Source organism: Oratosquilla oratoria, chromosome 5 (assembly GCF_046742065.1).
Source record: "Oratosquilla oratoria isolate Oo_2021 chromosome 5, ASM4674206v1, whole genome shotgun sequence".
Lineage (NCBI taxonomy): Eukaryota > Metazoa > Arthropoda > Malacostraca > Stomatopoda > Squillidae > Oratosquilla > Oratosquilla oratoria.
Window position 1 is genome coordinate 69,005,478 of NC_134781.1, and position 24,366 is coordinate 69,029,843.

General features: G+C 40.5%; 2 protein-coding genes across 7 annotated transcripts in view; one reads left to right on the plus strand and one right to left on the minus strand.

The window, feature by feature from the left end:
- Positions 1–4,438, minus strand: part of LOC143025524 (maternal embryonic leucine zipper kinase-like) — a 51,697-nt gene extending 47,259 nt beyond the window's left edge. Inside the window, exons 1-2 of one of the 5 annotated variants that reach the window (XM_076185315.1) lie at positions 4,372–4,438; positions 894–1,114 (exon numbers count right to left, since the gene is read on the minus strand). In XM_076185315.1, the coding sequence (XP_076041430.1) occupies positions 894–1,114; positions 4,372–4,417 (267 nt within the window). In that variant the 5' untranslated portion in view covers positions 4,418–4,438. Of the gene's footprint in view, positions 1–893; positions 1,115–2,185; positions 2,207–3,520; positions 3,618–3,713; positions 3,801–4,371 lie in introns of those variants that run through there. The other 4 variants (XM_076185318.1, XM_076185317.1, XM_076185319.1 and 1 more) reach the window with 4 other exon arrangements.
- Positions 3,996–24,047, plus strand: LOC143025525 (lysophospholipase D GDPD1-like). Of its 2 annotated transcripts, XM_076185321.1 has the most exons (7): positions 3,997–4,239; positions 8,179–8,221; positions 9,333–9,639; positions 13,648–13,737; positions 13,899–14,032; positions 14,833–14,947; positions 22,988–24,046. In XM_076185321.1, the coding sequence occupies exons 1-7, from the start codon at positions 4,104–4,106 to the stop codon at positions 23,132–23,134; spliced, it is 972 nt and encodes a 323-aa protein (XP_076041436.1). In that variant the 5' UTR covers positions 3,997–4,103; the 3' UTR covers positions 23,135–24,046. The 2 variants fall into 2 exon arrangements, with proteins under 2 accessions (XP_076041437.1, XP_076041436.1); XM_076185322.1 differs by lacking the exon at positions 13,648–13,737 and having other exon boundaries at positions 3,996–4,239; positions 22,988–24,047.
- Positions 24,048–24,366: the final 319 nt, after the last annotated feature.

The following is a 24,366-nucleotide window of genomic DNA, read 5'->3' on the forward strand; positions in this document are numbered from 1 at the left end:
GTGAGAAATGAGGAGGTGAGGAGGAGAATGGGGGTGGAAAGGGAGTTCGGAGATAGGGTTGATGAAAGAGGATTGGGATGGTTTGGACACCTGGAAAAAATGAGTGAAGAAAGACTAGTAAAAGAGGTGTGGAAGGCAGAGGAGGAGGGAGTGAACATGAGGGGGCGACCTAGGCTGAGGTAAAAGGGGCATTTGGAGAGGGGAATGGCTGTTGAGGAAGGACAGGAGAGGACAGAAGATGGGGTGAATGGGGAATGGTTGTGTATGGATGATCCTGTGATGCATGAAAGCATGAAAGGGAGTGGATGGGGGTGAGGAACCATGTGTGAAAAATAAATTGACACAGCCTGATGGGATTTCTCCCCATCTCCTTTTCTGCATGAGGTGGATGGAGAGGGTGAGGTCACCAATTTAATTAAATGGCCTTGCTGTGGATGTGCCGTGTCTTGTGGCACTGTTTCTGACACAGGGCAGTGGGCAAGATGCAGGGATGTCTCATCATCCAGGAGGTGTCAAAATAAGAGGGAGGGAAGAGGGTGGAGGGGAGTGAAGTATGTTAGGGATGGAATGGATGGGAGCAGTTTTTATGCCTTTGTTTTTTGGCTATCTCCCTTGTAAGGGAGGATGTCAAGGGTCATCTCAATGCAAATAACCTCAGGCCTTTGGTATATATGTATATACTTATACTATCTATTCCATCTAATAACCCAAGTTATGATCAAACATTTCAGATCCTAAACATCAAAGCAGTTCTCAAAGTGTTGAAAAATTATCTCTATATAAAGAATCTAAACTCTTAACTAAAATTTTGTAAACAAACTGGTAAACCAAACTTCATCACCCTTTAAGATCAAAAGTATCCTGCAAAATATTACAATATGTTACAAACTTACCCCAAGTTGTCGTTTATCCATAATCTTAATAGCCACTTTTTCTCCTGTTAAAATGTGTGTTGCCACTTTGACCTTGGCAAAACCTCCAGAACCAATAGTTTCATGCAGCTCATACTGCCCTTCCAAGGCAGCATAGGAAGAAACATGCTGAGGCATCTTCCTCACCAAGAGTGCAGCTTCTTCATGCAGTACTTCTGGGGAACTGACAAAAGCCTCTGTGTCTGCAAGTAAAGACAAGCACAAGTAATTAATCTATAACATTTATCCTCTCTTACAGAAGACCCATAGCACCAAGGTATCCAGCCATGGTCATCAAGTTTGACAATAAAGTGCTTAATCTATAAATCTATACCATGTAAAATGACATGTTCTGTCTTTATGTAATAACTGCACCTGGGCAGTTTCAGGTAATTTTTAGGAAGAAGAGAATGGGAGTGGAGTATGTGGGGATGAAATAGGTGAAGTGGATTTATGCCTTTGACTTTGGCTACCTCCCTTGTAAGGGGGAAAAGCCATTGGTATATGTAGGTATCATACTGAGATATTAACTGCATGACGAACTCAATATGGGGATTTTTCAGTTCATCTCTCCAGAGCAGAGCAACATATTCATCTATTCCAGAGCAAAATATCTATTCACAATAAAATAATGAAATGCCTCTTTACTGCTGCAGTCCCTCCTTCATGAAGTCCCTTTGAACTTATTATTTACCCCTTCTAGGACTATCTCTTCATTCTTTGATCCCCTGCAGTGGTGTTGGAAGGGTTAAAGTTGGGAAGAGAAGAATGCTGCTATTATCACCCCTTGCAAGTTGCAGAAGGTGACTAAGTGACATGGACAGGGGGACCAGGGATACTCCTACAAAATGGCAAGGCATAACAGGATCCGGGGGGACTACAACCAGAACCTTAATAATTTGGCCACTAAATGTGTGTAGATATGGTGCAGAGGAGAGTAAAAGAGAAGAGATTGGTAGCATGTGTGGTGATGATATGCATCCAAGTGCACTTGAGAATGTCCACGGTCAAGGAGTGGTCTCACCACATAACACCGGAAAGTATAGATGTGGGCTGTGCTACCAAAATGACTTGGAAACTGGACCAATATTGGACTCAGAAATGGCAATCTAGAGCTTTCATGAGGATGAATAAGAAGAGGTTTGTCAGGGGAATTGCTGAGGATATCAAGGGCCATCTTAATGCAAATAACCTCAGGCCTGTTTGCCAAACCCAGAAGAAATTCCACTCCAAATCTGTGACCCAGAGGTGCAATCCAAATAGCTGATGGGTACCTAATGTCAGGTGTGGAGGGGTGTAGCCCCTTTCTTGAGTACTCTGAGCAGTTGCTCATGGATGACCTTTCAAGTGGACAGCTTCCACTTGATGGTGTTCAGGTGACGGTTGCTAATCCACCAACAGTAAATCTCCACCATCTCTGACAGAGATAAAAGGCTGTGATTAAGTCGATGTGTGGAAAGCTAGCTGGCTTCTGCAATACAAGTGCAAAGTTGCTGAAAACTGGAGGTGATGCAATGATTCACAGTCTGCATGTAGTACACAGTACATACTTATACTTGTGTACAATAAGGATTATGCCCTCTCTGTAGCAAATATGTGCAAGTCCACCATCTAATTGTGTGAATCTTGCAAGGATGACACTAGTGTACTACAGGTGTAACCAGTTCCCACAATTGTAACATAACTAAGCCTCCTTAGGCACATTTGTTTATGATGTGATATAAAAATATGGTAAAGATATGCCTAACTTTCAAGTCTTGTTTTTTCCCATGTCTACAGCCAGCATTAACAATAGGAAAGTGAATGAGAAACCACTACCTCCCACCACAAAAATTCTAAGTAACATACATGACAGGATGTGTGCATTGTAATTTTGGAACAAGATCCATCCAAGATGGAGGGGACAGTGGAACCGTGGTTGCTGCTTTTCAGGTAGAAGGATGTCCTATGATGAATAATCAACAGCAATGCAACATCTGCCTGACAGTTCTCCAAACTCAATACCAGACCAACTAGCCCTTGCGAGGAGGGACAACAGGACTGCAGCAGCGGTAGTCCACTAAGGCTGTGAGGATTGACCTTGGAACTTCACTAAGTAAACTAAGTAAGTGCACCAACAGTGAATATCAATGACTTGGCACCAACCCCTACTAGGACGGGAGATAATAAATGGGACCTCTCATTCCTCACAGGAGAAAGGGGTGTCACACCCAAACAGACATGCTATGTGGTACCTAATCCTCTGTGACAAACCCAACAGACCCTTCTCCTGTAACTGCGAGATATAAACTGCTCCAGGAATACGAGGCACCCCATTTTCCCAGCACAAGGAACACCCATTCAAACTTTTCGACCCTAATCAGTGAACGACAGTGAAAGGGAATGTTCTTTATCTAAATTCAAGATAAGTAGAACACGTTCCCAAATCAGTCACTGAATTCACGTAAATTAAGAAGTAAATACAATCACCTGGCAAGGGCTCTTTCAAGCCTGTTATTCTATTCACTTTCCTTCAAAATAGGTTTATTTACCTTAGATATAGGCCTTGAAAATAAGCTAATGTCTCATTTCCCACTAAATATTAATGAATAAAGTAATAAATTACTCACAGTTTCAGCACAAAAATGATTATAAATTCACACGATCTTCAACAAACTTGAAACTTGACCGTAGTCTCTACGACTTTCATTTTGCCTCAGAGTTAAGATACCTACTCTATATTCCTCTAAACGTGGGCCGTCAAGTTAAGGTTTAAATTTACAATAAAAAACTATGTTGAACTACTATTACTGCCTGACTTACCAACAATTTTACATGCACGTACTTTTGTTTTCAATTCGGTCTTGAATCACGCACAACTACAACGAAACCAATCAGCTTCAACTTTACTATGACGTCATATAAAAACAAAATAAGTAAGAGAAGCGCATACCATGTTGCAGACGATGTATTTATATTTATATTTCCTGAAGTAAAGTATTGAATATAAAGATTAAGAATATTAAAAGTCTTGTATTATCTTGAAACTAGTATTCTAAAACAAAATGTGTACCTTGTTTCGACAATACTTTTGACGTTTGAACCGAATCAAACCCAGCTGATTTTGAGCGGCTGAGCGGTTGTAAACAAGATTGTATGATCCCGGTGAATTCTCAGTGATTTCCCTCCCCCATTTGTTTACCCTTCTTCCAGATGGTGACAGAAATGGTTATAGCTGCTGTTATAGGATGTTACATTGTTTCATCATTAATATTGTTCAAATTCCCATGCCTTTTACACAAGAAAAAAGATGTTAAATTCATGTGTCGTCACATCAGTCACCGCGGAGGTAGGTGTTGTGGAAGCATCTGCATTGCAGTAAGATAGAGAAAACGGGTTGATGTATTAATTCGTGTACTCAGTTAATAGTAATTGTATAAAGATGGAAGTGAATGGATAATAATGTAGTTTTGTAGTATACCGGTAAGTCCATCTTGACGAAATTTCAGAAGAGTAGTTATTCCCATCTTGATCTTGTGTTTCTTTATCTGGTTGTGTAAGGGGAATTGAGATTAGATAATTTATCTTGGATAACGCAGTCGATTATGAAGAATATATAAATAAATAGATTTGCTTATATATTGTTTCAAGTAAACAGTTTAACACACTTCCTGATTTTAGTTTTTATCATGTGGGTGATGGTTACTGACATCAGTTTATAAGGATAAGTGAAAAATGTGGATTTTTTTGTTTTTTATTGCTCTAAATATGTATAAAAGTACAATTGAAAAATATGCACATTCTGATATACAAATTAAGAAGCATATCCCATAGTTACATAAAGTAATCCTTTAATTCAAAGGAAATTAAAAGATATTTTGAATATTGGTTTATCAGAATCAATCTTAGTGCCCTTGGCCTTACTTTTTAGGAATTGCTTACCTTAGGAATGGTTAAGAGTCTATGGGAGCTTGGCTTAAAAGTTGCCTCCTCTCACATGACTTTTATAGTGTTTATCATAGTTGTTTTTTTATGGTTGATTTTTTAAAAGCCCTCCATACCTCATTCGGTTTTAGTATTTTTCTGTTAACTTCCAGTGATCTAAGTATCATCTCAAAGTCCATGCATATTTTTACTTCACTTTGATATACACTCATACACATATCTTTGTGTGTATATATATATATATATATATATTTATATATATATTGAGACATTGTGACAAGTTGAAGAAGGTGGAAAAAGAAAACACGGGTCTAGTTCTGAGTTTATTCATGACCAGATTTGCTCTAAGCCTCTCTGGAAGAACCTTAGAGCAATATCAGTCAGGAATAAACTCAGAACTTGATTCCTGTCTTCTTTTTTCTGTGTCCCATATAATGTTTTTGTATGGTATGGGTGGTAGGTTGTCATAATTTTTCTATTAATATGCTGCTAGCATAGATTTTTGTTGCACCCTATTGATGGTGTTTATTTTAAGGGTTCTGGCATAAAATTGTGTTCCTGTCATTTCCATGCAGTGTTCTATGAGAAGTGGTTTGGTTTCTGTATGCAGGTGTCTAATTGGGGTGATTTTGGTGCAACCTGTTTTGTGTGTATATATGGTTGTGTAGATCAGATTTTTGTGGTAAGACAGATATGTGAGAAAGCTATAGGAAAAGGTAAGGATGGTTTTTTTAGCTTTTATGGATCTGGAAAAGGCTTATGACAGGGTAGACAAGAAGGCATTGTGGGAGGTACTGCTGATGTATAGGATAGGAGGAAAGCTGTTAAGAGCAGTCAAGAGTTTTTACAAGAGTAGTAGAGCTTGTGTTAGGATTAGAAATGGAGAGAGTGAATGGTTTAAGGTAAAGGTGGGACTTCGTCAGGGATGTGTTATGTTGCCCTGGCTGTTCAATCTATACATGGATGGGGTGGTGTGAGGGGTGAATGCAAGGGTAGTGGGTCAGGGGTTGGAGATGGTTAAAGAAAATGGAGAAAAGTGGGAAATAAGCCAGTTGTTGTTTGCTGATGACACTGCGCTTGTAGCAGGATCAGAGGGATTGAGGAAGTTAGTGACAGAATTTGGAAAGGTGTGTGAAAGAAGGAAGCTGAAGATAAATGTGGGTAAAAGTAAGGTGATGAGATGTACAAGGGGAGAGAGTGACAGCAGGCTGGAAGTGACCATTAAGGGTGAGAGACTGGAGGAAGTTGATAGATTTACATACTTGGGTGCGAATGTGGCAGGGAAGGGAGGAGTGTGGGTGGAGGTAGAATGTAGATTGAGGGAAGCGAATAAATGCCTTGGTGGATTAAATAGTGTAATGAGAAATAGACATCTTTGAATGGATGCAAATAGGAGGTTATATGAAGGAGTGATTGTGCCAACAGCACTGTACGGGGTAGAAACATGGAACATAAGAGAGAAGGAGTTTGAATGTGTTTGAGATGAAATGTCTGAGAAGTATGGTAGGGGTTACTAGGCTAGATAGAGTGAGAAATGAGGAGGAGAGAAGGGCTGAAAAGGGAGTTGGGAGATAGGGTTGATGAAAGAGTATTAGGATGGTTTGGACACATGGAAAGAATGAGTGAAGAAAGATTAGTAAAGGAGGTGTGGAAGGCAGGGATGGAAGGAGTGAATATGAGGGAGCATCCTTGGATGAGATGGATGGATGAGGTGAAAGGGGCATTACAAAAGAGAGGAATGTCTATTGAGGAAGGGTGGGAGAGGACAGAAGATAGGGGTGAATGGAGAAGGGTTGTGTATGGATGTTGCTGTGATGCATGAGGGGGAGTGGGTGGGGGATGGGGTTGAGGAAGTATGTACAAGAAAAAAATTGACGCAGCCTGAAGGGATTTCTCCCCGTCTTTTCCTTTTCTGCATGAGGGGAAGGAGAGGGAGGGTCGCCGAATTTATGAAGCGGCCTTGCTGTGGATATGCTGTGTCATGCAACACTGCTTCTGACCCAGGGCAGTGGACAGGATGCAGTGATGACCCATCATCCAGGAGGTGCCAAGATAAGAGGAAGAGAGGGGAGTGGAATATGTAGGGAATGGAATGGATGGGAGTGGTTTCTATGCCTTTTTCTTTTTGGCTACCCCCTGTGTAAGGGGAAAAAAGCTGTTGGTATATGTATATATACATACAGTATTGTCCTGGAATCTGAATGCCTGAGAAGTCAAACAACTTGAAATATAAACAACTCACACATGGCTCGTGTGTGTTTATGTGTACTTTTTCCCAGTGCCTCAACAGGGCCATATGTGCACCTTGGAATCCAAACTTTTTTTTAACATTTGTATATATGGTAAAGGTGAGGAAGTATGTGTGAATGATATTTTAATGCAGCCCAAAGGGATTTTTCCCCTTTTTCTCGTTTTCTGCATGAAGGGATGGAGGGGGGGTCACCAATTAAATGAAGCAGCCTTGCTCTGGATGTGCTGTTGTCTTGCAACATTGCTTCTGACCTAGGGCAATAGGTGAGATGCAGGGATGACCTGTCATCCATGAGGAGCCAAGAAAAGAGGGAGGGAGTGGAGTATGTGGGGATGAAATGGATGGAAGTGTATTTATGCCTTTGACTTTGGCTATCCCCTTTGTAAGATGGAAAAAGTCATTGGTATATGTATGTATGTATATATGTGTGTGTGTGTGTGTGTATGTATATATATGTGTGTGTATTTACCTAGTTGTATTATACAGGAAGGGGAGCTATGCTCATAGTGACCCGTCTTTGTACTCAGCATCTGGTTTGTTCTTAAATTCTTGTATGGGTCTTGCACACTTTTGTTTTGTTCAATTTCTTTCCAGGCATCCACCACTCTATGTGGAAAACTTTTTTTTTTTTTTCTCTCTTTTTTCCAGATCTCTTCTATATGTGTGTATATAAATATCAGGTAACTGGGACCCCCCCCCCCCCCGTACCAATAGAGAATAGGCCTACCCAAAGAAACAGATTGCCCTAGATGCAACCATCACACAGAAGACATAGAACACCTCGTGTTATACTGCCCCATCTTAATCATACCCAGATAGCAACACTGTATTCATACTTGAGTGACTTATGATCCAGTCCATTGGCTGGTTGCCAGTTACCTGAGGAGTTATGGGTCTCCTACAAGAGTTCTGGGACAACAGATTGATTGATTGCTTTTATAGCTTTTCTTTGCTCTAGTATTTCTTTTCTTTCTTCATGTTACATCTCTGGTTTCTTTTCACTAATCCTCACGTGTTTTTTCTTGTTTTAAGATAAAATAATTTATTTCTGCTTCATTTGAATATATATATTTTTCTTTTCTTTCTCAACAGGTGCAGGGGAGAACTATGAGAATACAATAACAGCATTTCATCAGTAAGTAAAACATACCTGTTCTCAACAAAGGTAGCTTTAACTATCATTAGAATATAGAAGTAATTAAGATGAATATGATACTGATCTATGAGTACAACTATATTGTTTTATCAAATGTACCTGAAAACCTTCAGTTCTCTAAATTTAGCTTTAGTTAACATAAATATGAGGAAGGCATTAAAGTAATTATGAATTAGTTGTTCGATGCAAACATAGTTTTTTTTTTGTTGAAACATTTGTCTTTTTTATGTGAGTTCAGCTCAACTTTCTTGCACTGTTTGTCCAATAAAAAACTTGTTTTGTACAAATATAGCTCTCCCTATTGTAAACATGAGGGAGAATTTAAAGTGTTATACAGTCATCCCTTAACTGTATTTCTTACACTTTTTCACATATGGAGAGTTGACAACAGACAACTGCTCTCCTCTCCCAACTATTATGAGCCAGTAACATAGAAACTGTCCCGCAATAATAAAATGTAGACAACAGTCAAAGCCTCTTGCCAGAGAGATTTGCAGGAGATTCCAAGGACTGTTGCTAGCCACAGTGTGGCTGTGAGTTTTCCAAACATTGAAACTTAAGGCGACAACTAAATTGAATTGAAGACACTGAACATCTTGTTCTACATTGCCCTATCTTAACCAAACCCAGTCAACAACACAGTATCTCTTCCTTGAGGGATGTACTGGCCAATCTGGTGGCTGTTGCTGATTACCAAGGAGCCATGGGCTTCTTGAAAGAGACCTGGGTGAACATATTGATTGATCAAATATTTTATGGACATCCCTACTTTTTTTCTGAGTGGGAATTGATTCCCACTCAAAAAATTAATGCTTATCACCTTTTACTTCTGTCCCTCCTTTCTGTTGTCTGTAAATCTCCCTTTACTGCCTCTGAGTCCGTCTCTTCAGTGTGATATTGTCCTTAATGATTGAAGTAGTGGTTATCTCTTATGAAATACTAATCTCGACTGATTTATCTTTACTTAATGTAAAATATGAAGAAAGAATTGAAATGTAAGTTTTTAATTCATCTTTTTAAATTCATGCATCCATGTAATTTTGTTGAGTTAGTCCCAAGTGAATGACTGAATTATTTGTTTTCATTACAGTGCAGTAAATTTGGGCACAGACATGTTGGAGTTAGATTGCCATTTGTCAAAGGATGGGAAAGTGGTTGTTTCACATGACCTTAGTCTTGATCGACGGACACAGTCATCTGGTTTAATATCAGAGTATGACTATGATGACCTTCCATGCATGAAAGAACAAGTGCCAATTGACTTCGTACCTGGTGCCTCATTCAGTAGCGCCAGTGAAGATCGCAATTTCCCTCTGCTTGAAGATGTTTTCAAGAATTTCCCCAATACAGCCATCAATATTGATATCAAGATCAATAATGATAATCTGATTTCTAAAGTAAGTAATATTATATGTTAATCTGCCACTATGGAATCCATAGGCTATCTGTTGAATTATTGTATATTTGTTGCTGAATATTATAGCTAGACTTGTCATTGAATATTTCTTTTTCTTTTTTTTCTGATTTAATTACAGTTAAAGCATTTTTTCAGAAGACAATTGTGGGAGAATGGAGCTGCTACCCAGTCAGTTTTACATGCATTGTAAAGTAAATTTCATATGTAGAACATTGTTATCCATAATTTCCCACAGCCCAGATCATTACATATATGAAATAAGTCATCTTTTGAATTTGGTATGTTTTATGAAATAATGTTTACATCATATACATATACCAAAGGCTTTTTCCCCCTTACAAGGGAGGTAGCCAAAAAACAAAGGCATAAAAACCACTCCCACCCATTCCATCCCCAACATCCTCCACTCCCCTCCACCCTCTTCCCTTCTCTTCATCTTGGCACCTCCTGGATGATGGGTCATCCCTGCATCTCGCCCACTGCCCTGGGTCAGAAGCAGTGTCGCAAGACACAGCACATCCACAGCAAGCCTGTTTCATTAAATAGGTGACTCCCTCTCTCCCTCACCTCATGTAGAAAAGAAGAAGATGGGGAGAAATTCCTTCAGGCTGTGTCAATTTATTTCTAATACATACTCCCTCAACCCCCATCCCCCACCTACTCCCCCTCATGCATCACAGGATCATCCATACACAACTATCCTCCATTCACCCTTATCTTCTGTACTCTCCTGTCCTTCCTCAACAGACATTCTCCTCCTTCCCAATGCCCCTTTAACCCCATCCATCCATCTTATCATAGGTTGCCCCCTCATGTTCACTTCTTCCACCTCTGCCTTCCACACCTCTTTTATTAGCCTATCTCCCAACTCCCTTTCCAACCCCATTCTCCTCCTCACCTCCTCATTTCTCACTCTATCCAGCCTTGTAACCCCTATCATACGTCTGAGGCATCTTATCTCAAACACATTCAAACTCCTCTTTTATGTTCCATGTTTCTGCCCCATACAGTGCTCCCAGCACAATCACTCCTTCACACAATTTCCTCTTAGCATCCATTCCCAATTGTCTATTTCCCATGACACTTTTTAATCCCCCAAGGCATTTACTTGCTTCTCTCAATCTACATTCTACCTCCACCCCCACTCCTCCCTTTCCCACCACATTTGCACCCAAGTATCTAAAACTATCCACTTCCTCCAGTCTCTCTCCCTTAATACTCACTTCCACTCTGCTGCCACTTTCTCCCCATGTACATCTCATCACCTTACTTTTACCCACATTTATCTTCAACTTCCTTCTTTCACACACCTTCCCAAATTCTGTCACTAACTTCCTCAATCCCTCTGATCCTGCTACAAGCACAGTGTCATCAGCAAACAACAACTGGCTTTCTCCCACTTTTCTCCATTTTCTTTAACCATCTCCAATTCTCTACCCACTACCCTTGCATTTGCCTCTTGCACCACCCCATCCATGTACAGATTGAACAGCCAGGGCAATGTAGCACATCCCTGACAAAGCCCCACCTTTACCTCAAACCACTCACTTTCTCCATTTCTAATCCTAACAGAAGCTCTATTACTGTCATGAAAACTCTTGAATACTCTTAAAATGTTTCCTCCTATCCCATATATCTGCAATACTTCCCATAATGCCTTCCTGTCTACCATGTCATAAGCCTTTTCCAGATCCATAAAAGCCCAAAAAACATCCTTATCTTTTCCTATAGCTTTCTCACATATCTGTCTTACTACAAAAATCTGATCTACACAACCCCTACCTGTCCTAAACCCACACTGTTCCTCACCAATTGTTCCCACTGTTTCCTAATCTTCTCAGTCAAGTGCCTCCCATAAGCCTTCCTAACTACACTTAACAAGCTGATCACTCTGAAACGACTACACTCATACTTGTCCCCTTTTCCCTTATAAAGTGGAACTATACAGGCACTCCTCCAGTCCTCCAACACTCTACCCTCTCTTAAACAAGCATAAAATAACCTCACTGTACCTTCTTTTTTCAGACATTCTGCATGACAATCATCCAACGCAGGTGCCTTACCTGCTCTCATAATCTTAACAACTACCTTCACTTCATCTTTCCTTATTTCTCCTCCATTTTCCTCACTCATTACAGTCATTTTCTTTGCGCATCCTACTGCAACTACTTTTCCTTCCCTATCCTCCTCCACATTTAGCAACTCCCTAAACTACTCTGCCCATCTTCCTCTTACTGCCTTCTCTTCCATTATAATATCTTCTTCTGCACCTTTTACCTTTTCTTCTCTACTTGATTTGCCTCCTCTTCCTCTCTTAATTTCTTTCCAAATTTTTTTTTTTTATTACTTTCAGAATTTTTTGTCATACTCATACCCCATTTCATTACCCTATTTCACATCTGCTCTTCTCTTTGCCTCCTTTATCTTATGCTTTACTTCTCTTTTCTTTGTAACTCTCATATGATTCCCTCATCCTAATTTGTAACCAATCTCTGAAAGCTCATTTCTTCTCTTCTACACCCTTCTTTGCTTCCTCATCCCACCACTCTTTTCCCTTCCTTCTATTTCCTCCTATCCTCTTTGCTCCATACACCATCTTTGCAGACCTTATGACTCCCTCCTTGAACCAACCCCATTCCTCCTCCACTCTCAGTGCTACTTTATCCTTCACTCCTTCCCACTCTCTCAGCTTCTTCTTGTACTCCCTCTCCTTTTCTTTCTCATTTAAGCAGTTCCATATACCTACCACATCATGGACAAGTTCTTAAAAACAGATTATAAACCCACAACTCCAGGAAACAGGAAAGTAATCAAAGAGATGTGCAAGATAAAACTGGACACAGATGCCACTTCTCCCTTTCCCAACAAAGATGTAGAAAAGGATGGGGTGATCATTCAGAAGCCCCAGATAGAACTATCCTAAGTTCTTTTTCTACCTCCCATTCTTTTCCACATCTCCACATTTCTCATTCTATCCATTTTTGTAATATCTATCATAGTTTTCAAATACTTCACCTCATTCTCTCTGTCTTTGTTATATTTCGGGTCTGCTCCACACAATATCAGTGGTACAATTATACCTTCTTGCAACTTTCTACATTCACCCCCAAATACCTATTTCTCTTAATGCTTTTTATGGAAAGAATGAATGCTGAAAGATTAGTAAAAGAGGTGTGGAAGGCAGAGGTGGAGGGAGTGAAGTTGAGGGGACGACTGAGGATGAGATGGATGGATGGGGTGAAGGGGGCGTTGAGCAAGAGGGGAATGTCTGTTGAGCAAGAAAGGGAAAAGACAGGAAATAGGGATGAGTGGAGAGTGATTGTGTATAGATGATACTGTTATGCAAGGAAGGGAGGTGTGGGGGATGGGGGTAGGGGGTGCTTATGTGCAAATGATATTTTGATGAAGCCCGAAGGGATTTCTCCCTGTCCTCTCTTTTTCTGCATGAGGGGACAGAGAGGGGGTTTGTCAATTAAGTGATGCAGTCTTGCTGTGGATGTACTGTGTTTTGCTACATTGCTTCTGACCTAGGGTAGTGGGTGGGATACTGGGATGACCTGTCATCCATGAGGAGCTAAAATGAGAGAAGCAAAAGGGTGGTGGATAGGAGTGGAATGGGTGGGAGTAAGTGTGTACCTTTGACTTAGCTACCTTCCCTATAAATGGGGGAAAGCTCTTGGTATATAAATAGACTTTTCATTCCACCAACTCACTACCACATACGACCCACTTCCTCCAACCTCTCACCCTTCATGCTCATGTTCAACGTACCACCGTCATCATTCATTGTACATCCCATCACTTTATTCTTGCCTACATTTGTACTCAACTTTTCTAGGAAATGACAACAGCAGCATGAAATTAGATAAAGTATCATGCAAGTGAAGATTCCATTGTATTCATGAGCACTTAATTATGGGCTTCTTGTTTGTGATTCAGGATGTTGTTTGATAACTGTGTAATGATCTTTTAACATTTGTCTTCACAGGTAAGTGAACTTGTCAGAAAGTACAACAGGGAGCACTTGACAGTTTGGGGAAATGTAAATGATGATGTTACCAAAAAATGCTATAAGGAGGTAAGTCATTGAGTAGCACTACAGTAACAAAAAGAATTTCTTGAATGACTTCTTCCTTTTTTGTTTTTGGTTTTTTAGTCCATAGATATAGAATTTATCTCATTTCATTTTTTGACACTATTGACTAGGGAGATGATTCCAGAGTTACCTTTTTGTTTCAGAACCCCAACATCTGTCTCTTGTTCAGTGCAAAAAGTGTTTCTCTTTTGCTCCTGAAACTCTATACTGGGCTTCTCCCCTTCATGTCTCTGAAGGAAACGCATCTTGAGGTCTTTGTGCCGGCTGCACTCGTCAAGTTAGTAGTGCTATATAGAATTTTTGTATACTTAGGGGGATAGTGCACCCAGCATGGCATCATGCATCTCCTTTTGAGTGATTGCATTGCACCTTTTACCACATTATATATTGCCTGTATCTTCTGGAGACTTGATAATATAGTAAATGTATACAATTTAAAGAATGTCATTGTTACTGTTGCCATTATTATTAGCTAAGAATTATTATTAGCTAAGAAGCAACCAAATTGTGTGAGAACAAAAGAAAGATTATTTCTATGACTTCTCCCCATCTTCTCTTTTTCTGCATGAAGGGATGGAGAGGGGGGTCACTGATTAAATGAAGTGGCCTTGCTGTGGATGTGCTGTGTCTTGCTGCATTGCTTCTAACCCTGGGCAGTGGGCAAGATGTAGGGATGACCAGTCATCCAGGAGGAGCCAAGAAAAGAGGGAGGGATGGGTGATGAATGGGAGTGGAGTATGTGGAGATGAAATGGGTGGAAGTGGATTTATGCCTTTGACTTTGGCTACCTCCATTGTAAGGGTGAAAAACCCTTGGTATATGTATGTATGTATGTATGTTTTTTCTCAGCATGGAAAGGAGCATACATGCAAGATGAATATATATTTTGTCACATTTTTCAGGCTTGAGAAAAGGCTTATATGGAATTAGTATTTGTTTTTTAAATAGAAAAAATATAAGGATAAATTCTGATAATTTTGTTTTTAAAGAAAGACATTAAAATGATAAAGAAAACCATGGTATGCCAATTGGCACAATCTATGCAACACTATTATTATATTCCTCTTTTTCCACCAGGGTGTATTCCTCGTATTATCCTGAAAAGTGGTGGCATCACTGGGTGGCCTCTATTGCAGATGTTATACTCATCCGAAGAGCTTTGTTTGAACACTTAGCCAAGCGGGGTATTCAGGTACAGTATACCAATTGCATAATGTAAAAAACTCATTAAGGTTTCTAGGTGCTATGAAATTTTTTTTATGTGAGGATCAAAAGAAGTATTATCATACACACCGTGTGACTCCCTCCTTGAAACATCCCCATTCCTCCTCCACTCCTAGTTCTACTCTATCCTTCACTCTCTCCCACTCTTCTCTCAGCTTCTTCTTGTACTCCTTTTCTTTCTCATTTAAGCAGTTTACTCTAAGCACCTCCTTAACTAGGGTGGTCAACAAATGGCATAGACTTAGTAACCATGTAGTGAGCTCTGAAACTATCAGTTGTTTTAAGAAACAATAACTTTATGGATGGGGATGAATGACAGGTGGTTATGGACAGGAACTGCCTAGTGTAGACCTTATGGTCTTTTGCAGTCTCCTTCATTCTTATGTTCTTCTTTCCTTTTCCTCTTTCTCAGGCTATCCTCAACATATCTTTCACCAAAAATTCATCTGATATTCCATTATTCTCTCCCCAAAGAACATATACATTAAAAAATATACCTGTTCTTCTCTTGGTTGCCACTGTATAGTCCATTAAAGCCCTACCTACCACCATTCCATCCACCACCCTCTCCCATGTGTACTTATGCTTGACTTTTTTTTTCTTTTCCTAAACACTGTATTCCAATCATCAACTATCTAAACACATCTCCACCATCAACTCTCCACTATGATTTTTTCCTGGCACTCCACAGTTCCCAACCACTCCATCAGTTGGTTCATCTCCTACCCTGGCATTGAGGTCTCCCAAAACCACTACATTGACATTTCTCCCTAAACCCTCAATGCACTTACTTAAATCTGTCCAAAAAGCCTCCTTTTCCTCTACAATCCTCTCACTACCAGGCCCATATGCACTTACAAAGATGGGAGAGAGGTTATTGGAGGGCAGGTAGAACATATCCAAGTGTTTGTGTATTTGTTTGTGTCTGCAAGTGTTGTACAAGTGAATTGGGCCCAGTTTTTGCATATGTTGCATTGAACTGAGCCATTTGTCTGTCTGCTTGAGATGATGGGTTTGGAGCATGTTGGGCATGTGTATTTTGTGGTGGGCCCAGGATTGCTCTCTACATCTTCAGCTAATAGTTGTTGTTGTTGTTGTTGTCGTTCCCTAGACTGTCTATCCGAGCAGTCCCGTCTCCCCAAGGAAGGCCACAGCCGAAACTGGGTTTTCCCACAAATCCTTTATAGAGTGTATGTTGTGTTGTTTGCGTGCATGATTGTGTATAATGCAGTCTTCCATTATGTGTTGTATGGTATGGGGTGAAGTGTTACATCGTGGGCAGCTGTTCACAATGCGGTCATCCAGCCTCTTCTGGTAGCTTAGAAGTGCTGGGTGGTGGCCGCACCGCAGTCTGGCGAAGTGGACTCTGTCCTTTCGTGGGAGAGAGGATTCAGAAGGGTGGATATCAGGGGGTCTGGCATGCAGCAGTGTGTTAATGGAGCGGTGAGTGATATGATTATGAATATGTTTCTGGAGGCTGGTATTTGGTGGTTGTGGAGGAAGAGAAGAGAGTATTTGTGCGTAATAAAGGTCTTTGGGTGTTGTTTTAATGTTTCTTGGTGTGTGTGGGTGTTCTGCTATGTAGTGTAGCGGGTGTGATGTGGTTGTGGTGGCTGCGGCAAGTGTTTGTGTGCCTCTTATGTCGAGGTGGTCCTTGACTTTGAGGACTTTTGTTTCATGGTGTAAATGGTCTGTAGGTGTTGTATTTGTGCAGCCTGTAATTGTTTTTAGGGCTTTGTTTTGTATAATTTGAAGGGTGTTGTGGTGTGTCTCACTGAGATTAGGAGCCCATGCAGGACTCGCATAATTCATCATTGAGCATATGCATTGTTTGTATATTGTTATATTAGTTTCTTTGTTTTGTCCAAATGTCGTTCCAGTGATTGACTTAAGTGCGTTAAGTCTAGGTGTGCATTTGTTTTTTATGTTTGTGATGTGTTGTTTGAAAGACATGGATGTATCGTATGTTACACCAAGAATTTTCGGTGTGTTTGTGTGTGGTATTAGAGTGTTGTTGATGTAGAGATGAGGTATGTATTTGTGTTCTATTGTCCAGTTTGTGAGAAGTGTTGCTGTAGATTTGGTTGGAGCTATTTTGAGTCTGTTTGTGATGAACCATGTGTTGAGTGTATCAAGGTATGGCTGGATTATTTCTGCAGCTTTGTCTGTGTTACGATGTGTGCATGTGATTGTTATGTCGTCTGCGTAGGAAGAGATTTGTATTTCTGAGGTGTCTGGTGTGGGTAAGTCATGCATGTATAGATTAAATAGTGTGGGGGATAGAACTGAGCCCTGTGGTACTCCATTCTTAATGTTTCTGATGTGCGATGATTGGCCATTATATGACACATAAGCATTCCTACCTGCCAGATAATTGGCCAGCCATCTTTTGGTGTTATTGTGCATGTCTGTGTTATATATTTTATTTGTTAGGTTGTGGCGGGGGATAGCATCAAAAGCTTTACTAATGTCTAATGTTATGAGAAGTGTTCTATGGTGGGGCCTATCTGAATTGATGCCATCTAAAATTCTTTGTGTGAGGTTTATCAGAAGAGTGTTTGTGGAGTGTAGTGGCCTAAAACCGTGTTGTGAGTCAGCAAGGGGAATATGTGGTGTGACAAGTTTAAGTATTAGGCGTTCAATGACTTTAGAGGGGGTGCAGAGAAGTGTGATTGGGCGGTGCGATGTTGGGATTGTTGGGTCTTTGTTCAGTTTTGGAATGGTGATTATTTTACCATGCTTCCAGATGTCGGGTATACAGACGCTCCTCAACTTACGTTTTAGTTACGTTCTGAACGGCCGAACGTAAGTTGAAAATGAACGTAAGTTGTTACTGTACTATACATCCGTAAATTCTATTACCGTATCTTATAAAACACCCCTAAATCATTAATTATACACATAACATTGTAAAATAATAACATTAATTTCAAATAAATTAAATTCAAGCAACATAAATTGAGATGGTGGAGGAGGAGGCAAGGTATGTACAGTTTGTCGTTTGTGTAATGTAAAAAATGGACACAGCGTCATGCGCAAGTATTGTTTGAACTACAGAGAGCGCGCTAAACTAAAAAATTCACTCAATTTTTTTTTTTTACAGTCAGTTCAAACGTAAAATCGAAAAAACGTAAAACGAATGAACGTAAGTAGAGGAGCGTCTGTAGTGTTGTGTGAGTAGCTGTAGTTTGCAATGTTTGTGAGTGCGTGTATACCTTGTGGTCCAATGTGTTTTAGGTGGATGTTGCTTATGTTATTAGGGCCACAGGCAGATGAGTGCTTGAGATTATGTATTATGAGTTTTGTCTGACTGTCTATGAAGGGTGTATAGTCTGAGTCTGTGGGGAAGTCTTTCTTACGTCGAATGGTGCGTCGGTCGTCAGGGTGAGAAGTGAGATGGCTTGTCTGTGCAAAATGACGTATGAGTGCGTTTGCTTGTTGTCTGTTTGAGGGTAGATTATTTGTTGTTGTGATTATTGCTGTGTGAGAGCGTGTAGTGTTATTGTTGGATAGTGTAATGCTGTTGAGTGTTTTGTACAATTTGCTGGTGTTTGTTTTGTGATCAAGTGTATTGATAAAGTTTTGCCAATTTTGTGTTTTTTGTTCGTGTATTTTATTAGCAATCACAGTGTTTAGTGTTTGTATTTGGTCTGCTATGTTTTGAGGGATAGGTGTGGGGTATCGTGTTTAAGTGTGTCACGTTGTCTGATGAGGTCTTGGATTTCTGGTGTGAAGTTGGGGTTGTGTGATTTTCTGTTGCCTCTAGGGATGTATCTCTTGTCTGCATTTTGTATGATTGTATTAAAAGTGTGCACAGCATTGTTTATGTTTGTGATTGGTGTACTGTTAAGTGTTTCAAAATGTTGTTCTGTCTCTTCAGTAAAAGCTTCCCAGTTAGCTCTCTTGTAATTGGTGTATGTGTGTCTGTGGCCAACTGGGGTGCATCTTGTTTTGGTGGTGATGATGATTGGAAGGTGGTCAGAACCAAGGGTTCCGACCACTCTCCATGATGTTGTTGGGGTTAGGCAGGGGGAACAGAAGGTGATATCAGGAGAGGAGGGAGTGTAGAGGGCTTGGTGTGGGATATGTGTATGATTTTTTCCTGGCACTCCACACTTCCCAACCACTCCATCAATTGGTTCATCTCCTACCCTGGCATTGAGGTCTCCCAAAACCACTACATTGACATTTCTCCCTAAACTAAGCTAATAGTAGAAGAAGAGGGGTGAGTGCCAGAAAAACACTCAGAAAAAGTGCAGAAAAAATGTAACCATGATTATTGTGAAAGGATTGTGGTACTTACCCAGGCGACTGAAGCCCCTCTTGGGGATAGGTGCCACCTGCGTAGAGCCGCTGGCTGGGGATGTTTGCTGTAGTTTGGCCCCAACTCTTGGGGTTGAGGGGTGGTCCCACGACGAAGACACTACAGCACCAGGACCTGTAAAAGGAGTTGGGAGATATGGTTGATGAAAGAGTATTGGGATGGTTTGGGCATGTGGAAAGAATGAGTAAAGAAAGGTTAGTAAAAGAAGTGTGGAAGGCAAAGGTGGATGGAGTGAACATGAGGGGGTGACCAAAGATGAGATGGATGGATGGGGTAAAAGGGGCATTGGGAAAGAGGGGAATGTCTGTTGAAGAAGGAAGGGAGAAGACAGATGATAGGGGTGAGTGGAGAATGGTTGTGTATGGATGATGGTGTGATACATGGAAGAGAGTGGGTGGAGAATGAGGGGATTAGGGAGTACAGTATGTGTGAATTATATTTTGACGCAGTCAGAAGGGCTTTCACACTGTCTTCTCTTTTTTTGCATGAGGGGATGGGGGGGGGGGTCACTGATTAAATGAAGCGGCCTTGCTGTGAATATGCTGTGTCTTGCTGCATTGCTTCTGACTTCATTTATATTGTAACCCTCTTATCTTCTCCCCTTCCAATCCATATTCCTATCCAAGTCACTGCAGCCAAAAATTTCCTATCTATATATCAAGGACTTCTTCCCCCTTATAAGGGAGGTAGACAAGTCAAAGGCATGCATACACTCCCACCCATTACATTCTCATCCACCAACCTTGTTTCCCTATCAGCTCCTCATGGATGAAGGGTCATCCCTGTCTCCTGTCCATTGCCCAGGTCAGAAACAATGCAGCAAGACATAGTACATCCACAGCAAGGCCACTTCATTTAATTGGTGACACCCCCTCTCTGTCCCCTCATGCAGAAAGTAGAGATGGGGAGAAATCCCTACAGGTTGTATCAAAACATCAGCCATTCTTCACTCACCCCTATCCCCTGCTTCCCTCCCTTCCTTGTTCAACAGTCATTCCCCTCTTGCTCAATGCCCCTTTCACCCCATCCATCCATCCATCTCATCCTCAGTCATCCGCTCAAGTTCACTCCATTCCCTTCTGCCTTCCTCACCTTTTTTGCTAATCTTTTGCTAAAATTCTCCTACATTGTCCAATAATCATCTGTTCCCTCCATTGGAAAATATTACTTTAGAAATACTGCCAGCCCCCCTTAGTCAACTGACCAGCTCCCCCACCCCCCAATATCTTCCAGGAGACTTCAATGCAAGACATTACCGCAACTCTATAAGGCAAGCTAATATCCTCCCTCAAAAACAAATTATCTTTTAATCATCACTATACAATACAAACCACCCTACAACCTGTCACAGACAATGACAAACAAATGCACAAACCTATTATTGTGCACACCTGATCTAGACTGAATGGTCAGTAGTACCAGACTTACACCTTAGTGATCATTTCTCACTTCTCTTTACAATCCTTCCAGGCTTCCCCCCCCCCCCCATCCAACCTCTACAACCCAATGGTCCCTTGCTCAGTCACCAACTGCCTCAGTCTCTCCTCAGTATAAGCCACAAATGCAATGTCATCTACAAATAAAGACTGGCTCAATCCCATATATTTTCATTCACAGACTTACTTCTAACTACTTACTTCAGCTCCCAGTAGTGGGCATTATGCCTGTCAGTGGTCCCAGCATGTTTCTCCATCCAGCTCTATCATGGAAGACCCCTTCCTCCCACAGAGTTTCGATGTTGGGCAAGTTATGTCTGCTGAGGGCTTCTTCAACATTTTCTTTCCATCTCTTTCTCGGTCTTCCTCTTGGCCTTATTCCATCCGTCATCCACTCCCAGCATCCCCTTGCAATTCTTTCTTCATCCATTCTTTCTAAATGTCCTAACCATCTTAACTGGGCAGCATCTATTTTGCATATCATGGAACAGATGCCAATGCAGTTCCAAATCTCAGCATAGCACTTCATCAATATATAACCATGACAACATCACACAACCATGATGCACCCCTTCATTTACTTCATACCATTTACTCTCCATTCCTGACCTTCATATTTACTGTACTACTCATTTAAAAAAAAAAAATGACTGCCTTCAACACTTATCCCTGATCCATATATTTGTGACATACTCCACAAAGCTTCTTTGTCAACCCTATCATATGGTTTCTCAATGTCCATGAAAGCCCAAAGAACATCCTTACCTTTGCTAAAAACTTCTCACATACCTGTCTTACCACAAAAATTTGATCAGTGTACCTTCTTCCTTTCCCAAATCCACATTGTTCTTCCCCTCAAACACTCCTAATTCTCTCAGTAAGCATGTGTCCATACACTTCATTGACCATATTCAACAGACTCATCCCTCTAAAACCACTACATACATACATATACCAAGGCTTTTTCCCCCTTCCAAGGGAGGTAGCCACAAAAGGAAAGGCATAAAAACACTCCCACCCATTTCATCCCTAAATACACTCCACACCCCTCCCACCCTTCCTCTCATCTGAGCACCTCCTGGATGACGGGTCATCCCTGAACCCTGCCCACCGCCCTGGGTCAGAAGCAGTGTCGCAAGACACAGTACATCCACAGCAAGGCCGCTTCATTTAATCGGCGACCCCCCCTCTCCGTCCCCCTTTGCATATAAGGAGAGGACGGGGAGAAATCCCTTCGGGCTGCGTCAAAATTTACTCACACATACTACCCCACCCCCCACCCCCCCGCCTATTCCTCCTCATGTCGTCACAACATCATCCATATACAACCATTCTCCACTCACCTCTGTCTTCCGTCCTCTCCCTTCCTTCCTCAACAGACATTCCCCTCTTCCCCAAAGCCCCCTTCACCCCATCCATCCACCTCATCCTAGGACGTCCCCTCATGTTCACTCCCTCCACATCTGCCTTCCATACCTCTTTTACTAGTCTTTCGTCACTCATTCTTTCCATGTGTCCAAACCATCCTAATATTCTTTCATCAACCCTCTCTCCCAAATCCTTTTTCACCCCTGTTCTCCTCCTCACCTCCTCATTTCTCACTCTATCTAGCCTAGTAACCCCCACCATACTTCTCAGACACCTCATCTCAAACACATTCAAACTCCTTCTCTCTTCTTCTCTTATGTTCCACGTTTCTGCCCCATACAGTGCTGTTGGCACAATCACTCCTTCATACAGTCTCCTCTTCGCATCCATTCCCAAATGTCTATTTCTCATTACACTCTTTAAACCACCAAGGCATTTACTCGCTTCTCTCAATCTACATTCTACCTCCACCTTCACTCCACCTTTTCCTGCTACACTTGCACCCAAGTATCTAAAACTATCCACTTCCTCCAGTCGCTCTAAAACCACTACTTTCATAATAGTCTCCATTCTACATGCATAGTAGGACTATACATGTACTCCTCCCATCCACCAGGACATCCAAGAAATTTTTAGGAGCACCTCATATAACCTCATAAGGTCAAATTTGCTTTGCATTATCCAAATGTGTAGTGACAATTTTAGGTAATTGGGTAAACCTTTCTGAGTGCTGTGGAAATACTAGAAATGTGTACCATTATAAATCATAATGAATTATGATAGTAAAATTAATGGAATTTGTTGTAAATGTATCTCGATTGGGTAAACTGAATAGGATAGTAGATTAGAATGAGTTTAAAACTTACCAAATCTCTTGCAGACTTACCTTTGGGTACTGAACACTGAGGAGGAGTACCGGACTGCATATGAATCTGGTGCTACTGGAGTCATGACAGACTATCCAACAAAACTTAAACATTTTTTGGAAGCTAATCCACAGTATGCTAGAGATAACAAACTCAGCTAAAATTGTCATTGTTGTTGATTTTGTAAATTCATGTAGAAGACTGTTGGATGTCAGACAAATGGTCAGGTAAATGGTATGTTAGAGAAGGCACATTATATTTGAATATCACAAATTTGCATTCAACACAAATCATGACATGGTGAGGAATGATTTGTGTTTATTGTGCATACCTTTCATTTAAATCAAGGTCATATATAAATTTTATGTATTTATTTTACATATTAATTCATTTATTTTTTAAGTGAATTTACTTAAGTGCTTGGTATTGGTGTTACTGCTAACCCTCCATCTAAGAACACCTCACATGCAAGATGGCTCAGGGATATTGTGAACCACAATTGGCAAACACCTGTTGTCCTAAGTTTTCCCCTTTTCTTTGAAAATTGAGCATAGTATCTAAAATAATTTTATTGTGTACTCAAGTATTGAGTACAGTCACATCTTAAGCCTCCCCTGGTAAGGATAGTGAGGTAAAAAAAAACCAGTGCTTTAATAGCAAAAGTAAAAGAAGTGTATCTTATAACAACAGTGCTTAAATTCATGTTAATTTCAAATATATTCCAGATAAGGATTATTTATTTATTGTTTAGGGGATGCACATAACTATTGAGGCTCAGTATGGAATATACCATAGAATAAGTTAAAGAGTTAAATTCATCTGGATAAAAGCATTAATGCTTGAAAACAGGCACTTCAGTCTGATGGGACAATTCACAAGTAGATTATAGGATAACATGTTGTAATTCGTAGTCCCTAGTGTGCATTGGAAACACAGAAGGTATGAAGAAATTTCATTTGTCACAAGTTGAAGGGCAATTATTTAAAAGTGTGTAAATAATTGTGTATATGTATATATAGCTAAATACTTTGTGTGGAAGCAAAAGGCTTGACATTTAGTATGTCTGTGAATATATATATATATATATATATATATATATATATGTATATATATGTATATATATGTGTGTATGTACATGTATGTGTGCATGTGTGTGTATATATATATGTATATGTATATATATATATATCTATGTGTGTGTGTATACACAAACACACACACACACACACTAAGGGCTCCTTCCCCCCTTTCCAGGGAGGTAGCCAAAGTCAGAAGGCATATACCCACCCACACCCATTTCATCCCCACCCATTCCACTCCCATGCACCACCCTTTCCTCCCTCTCATATATATATATATATATATATATATATATATATATATATATTTATAT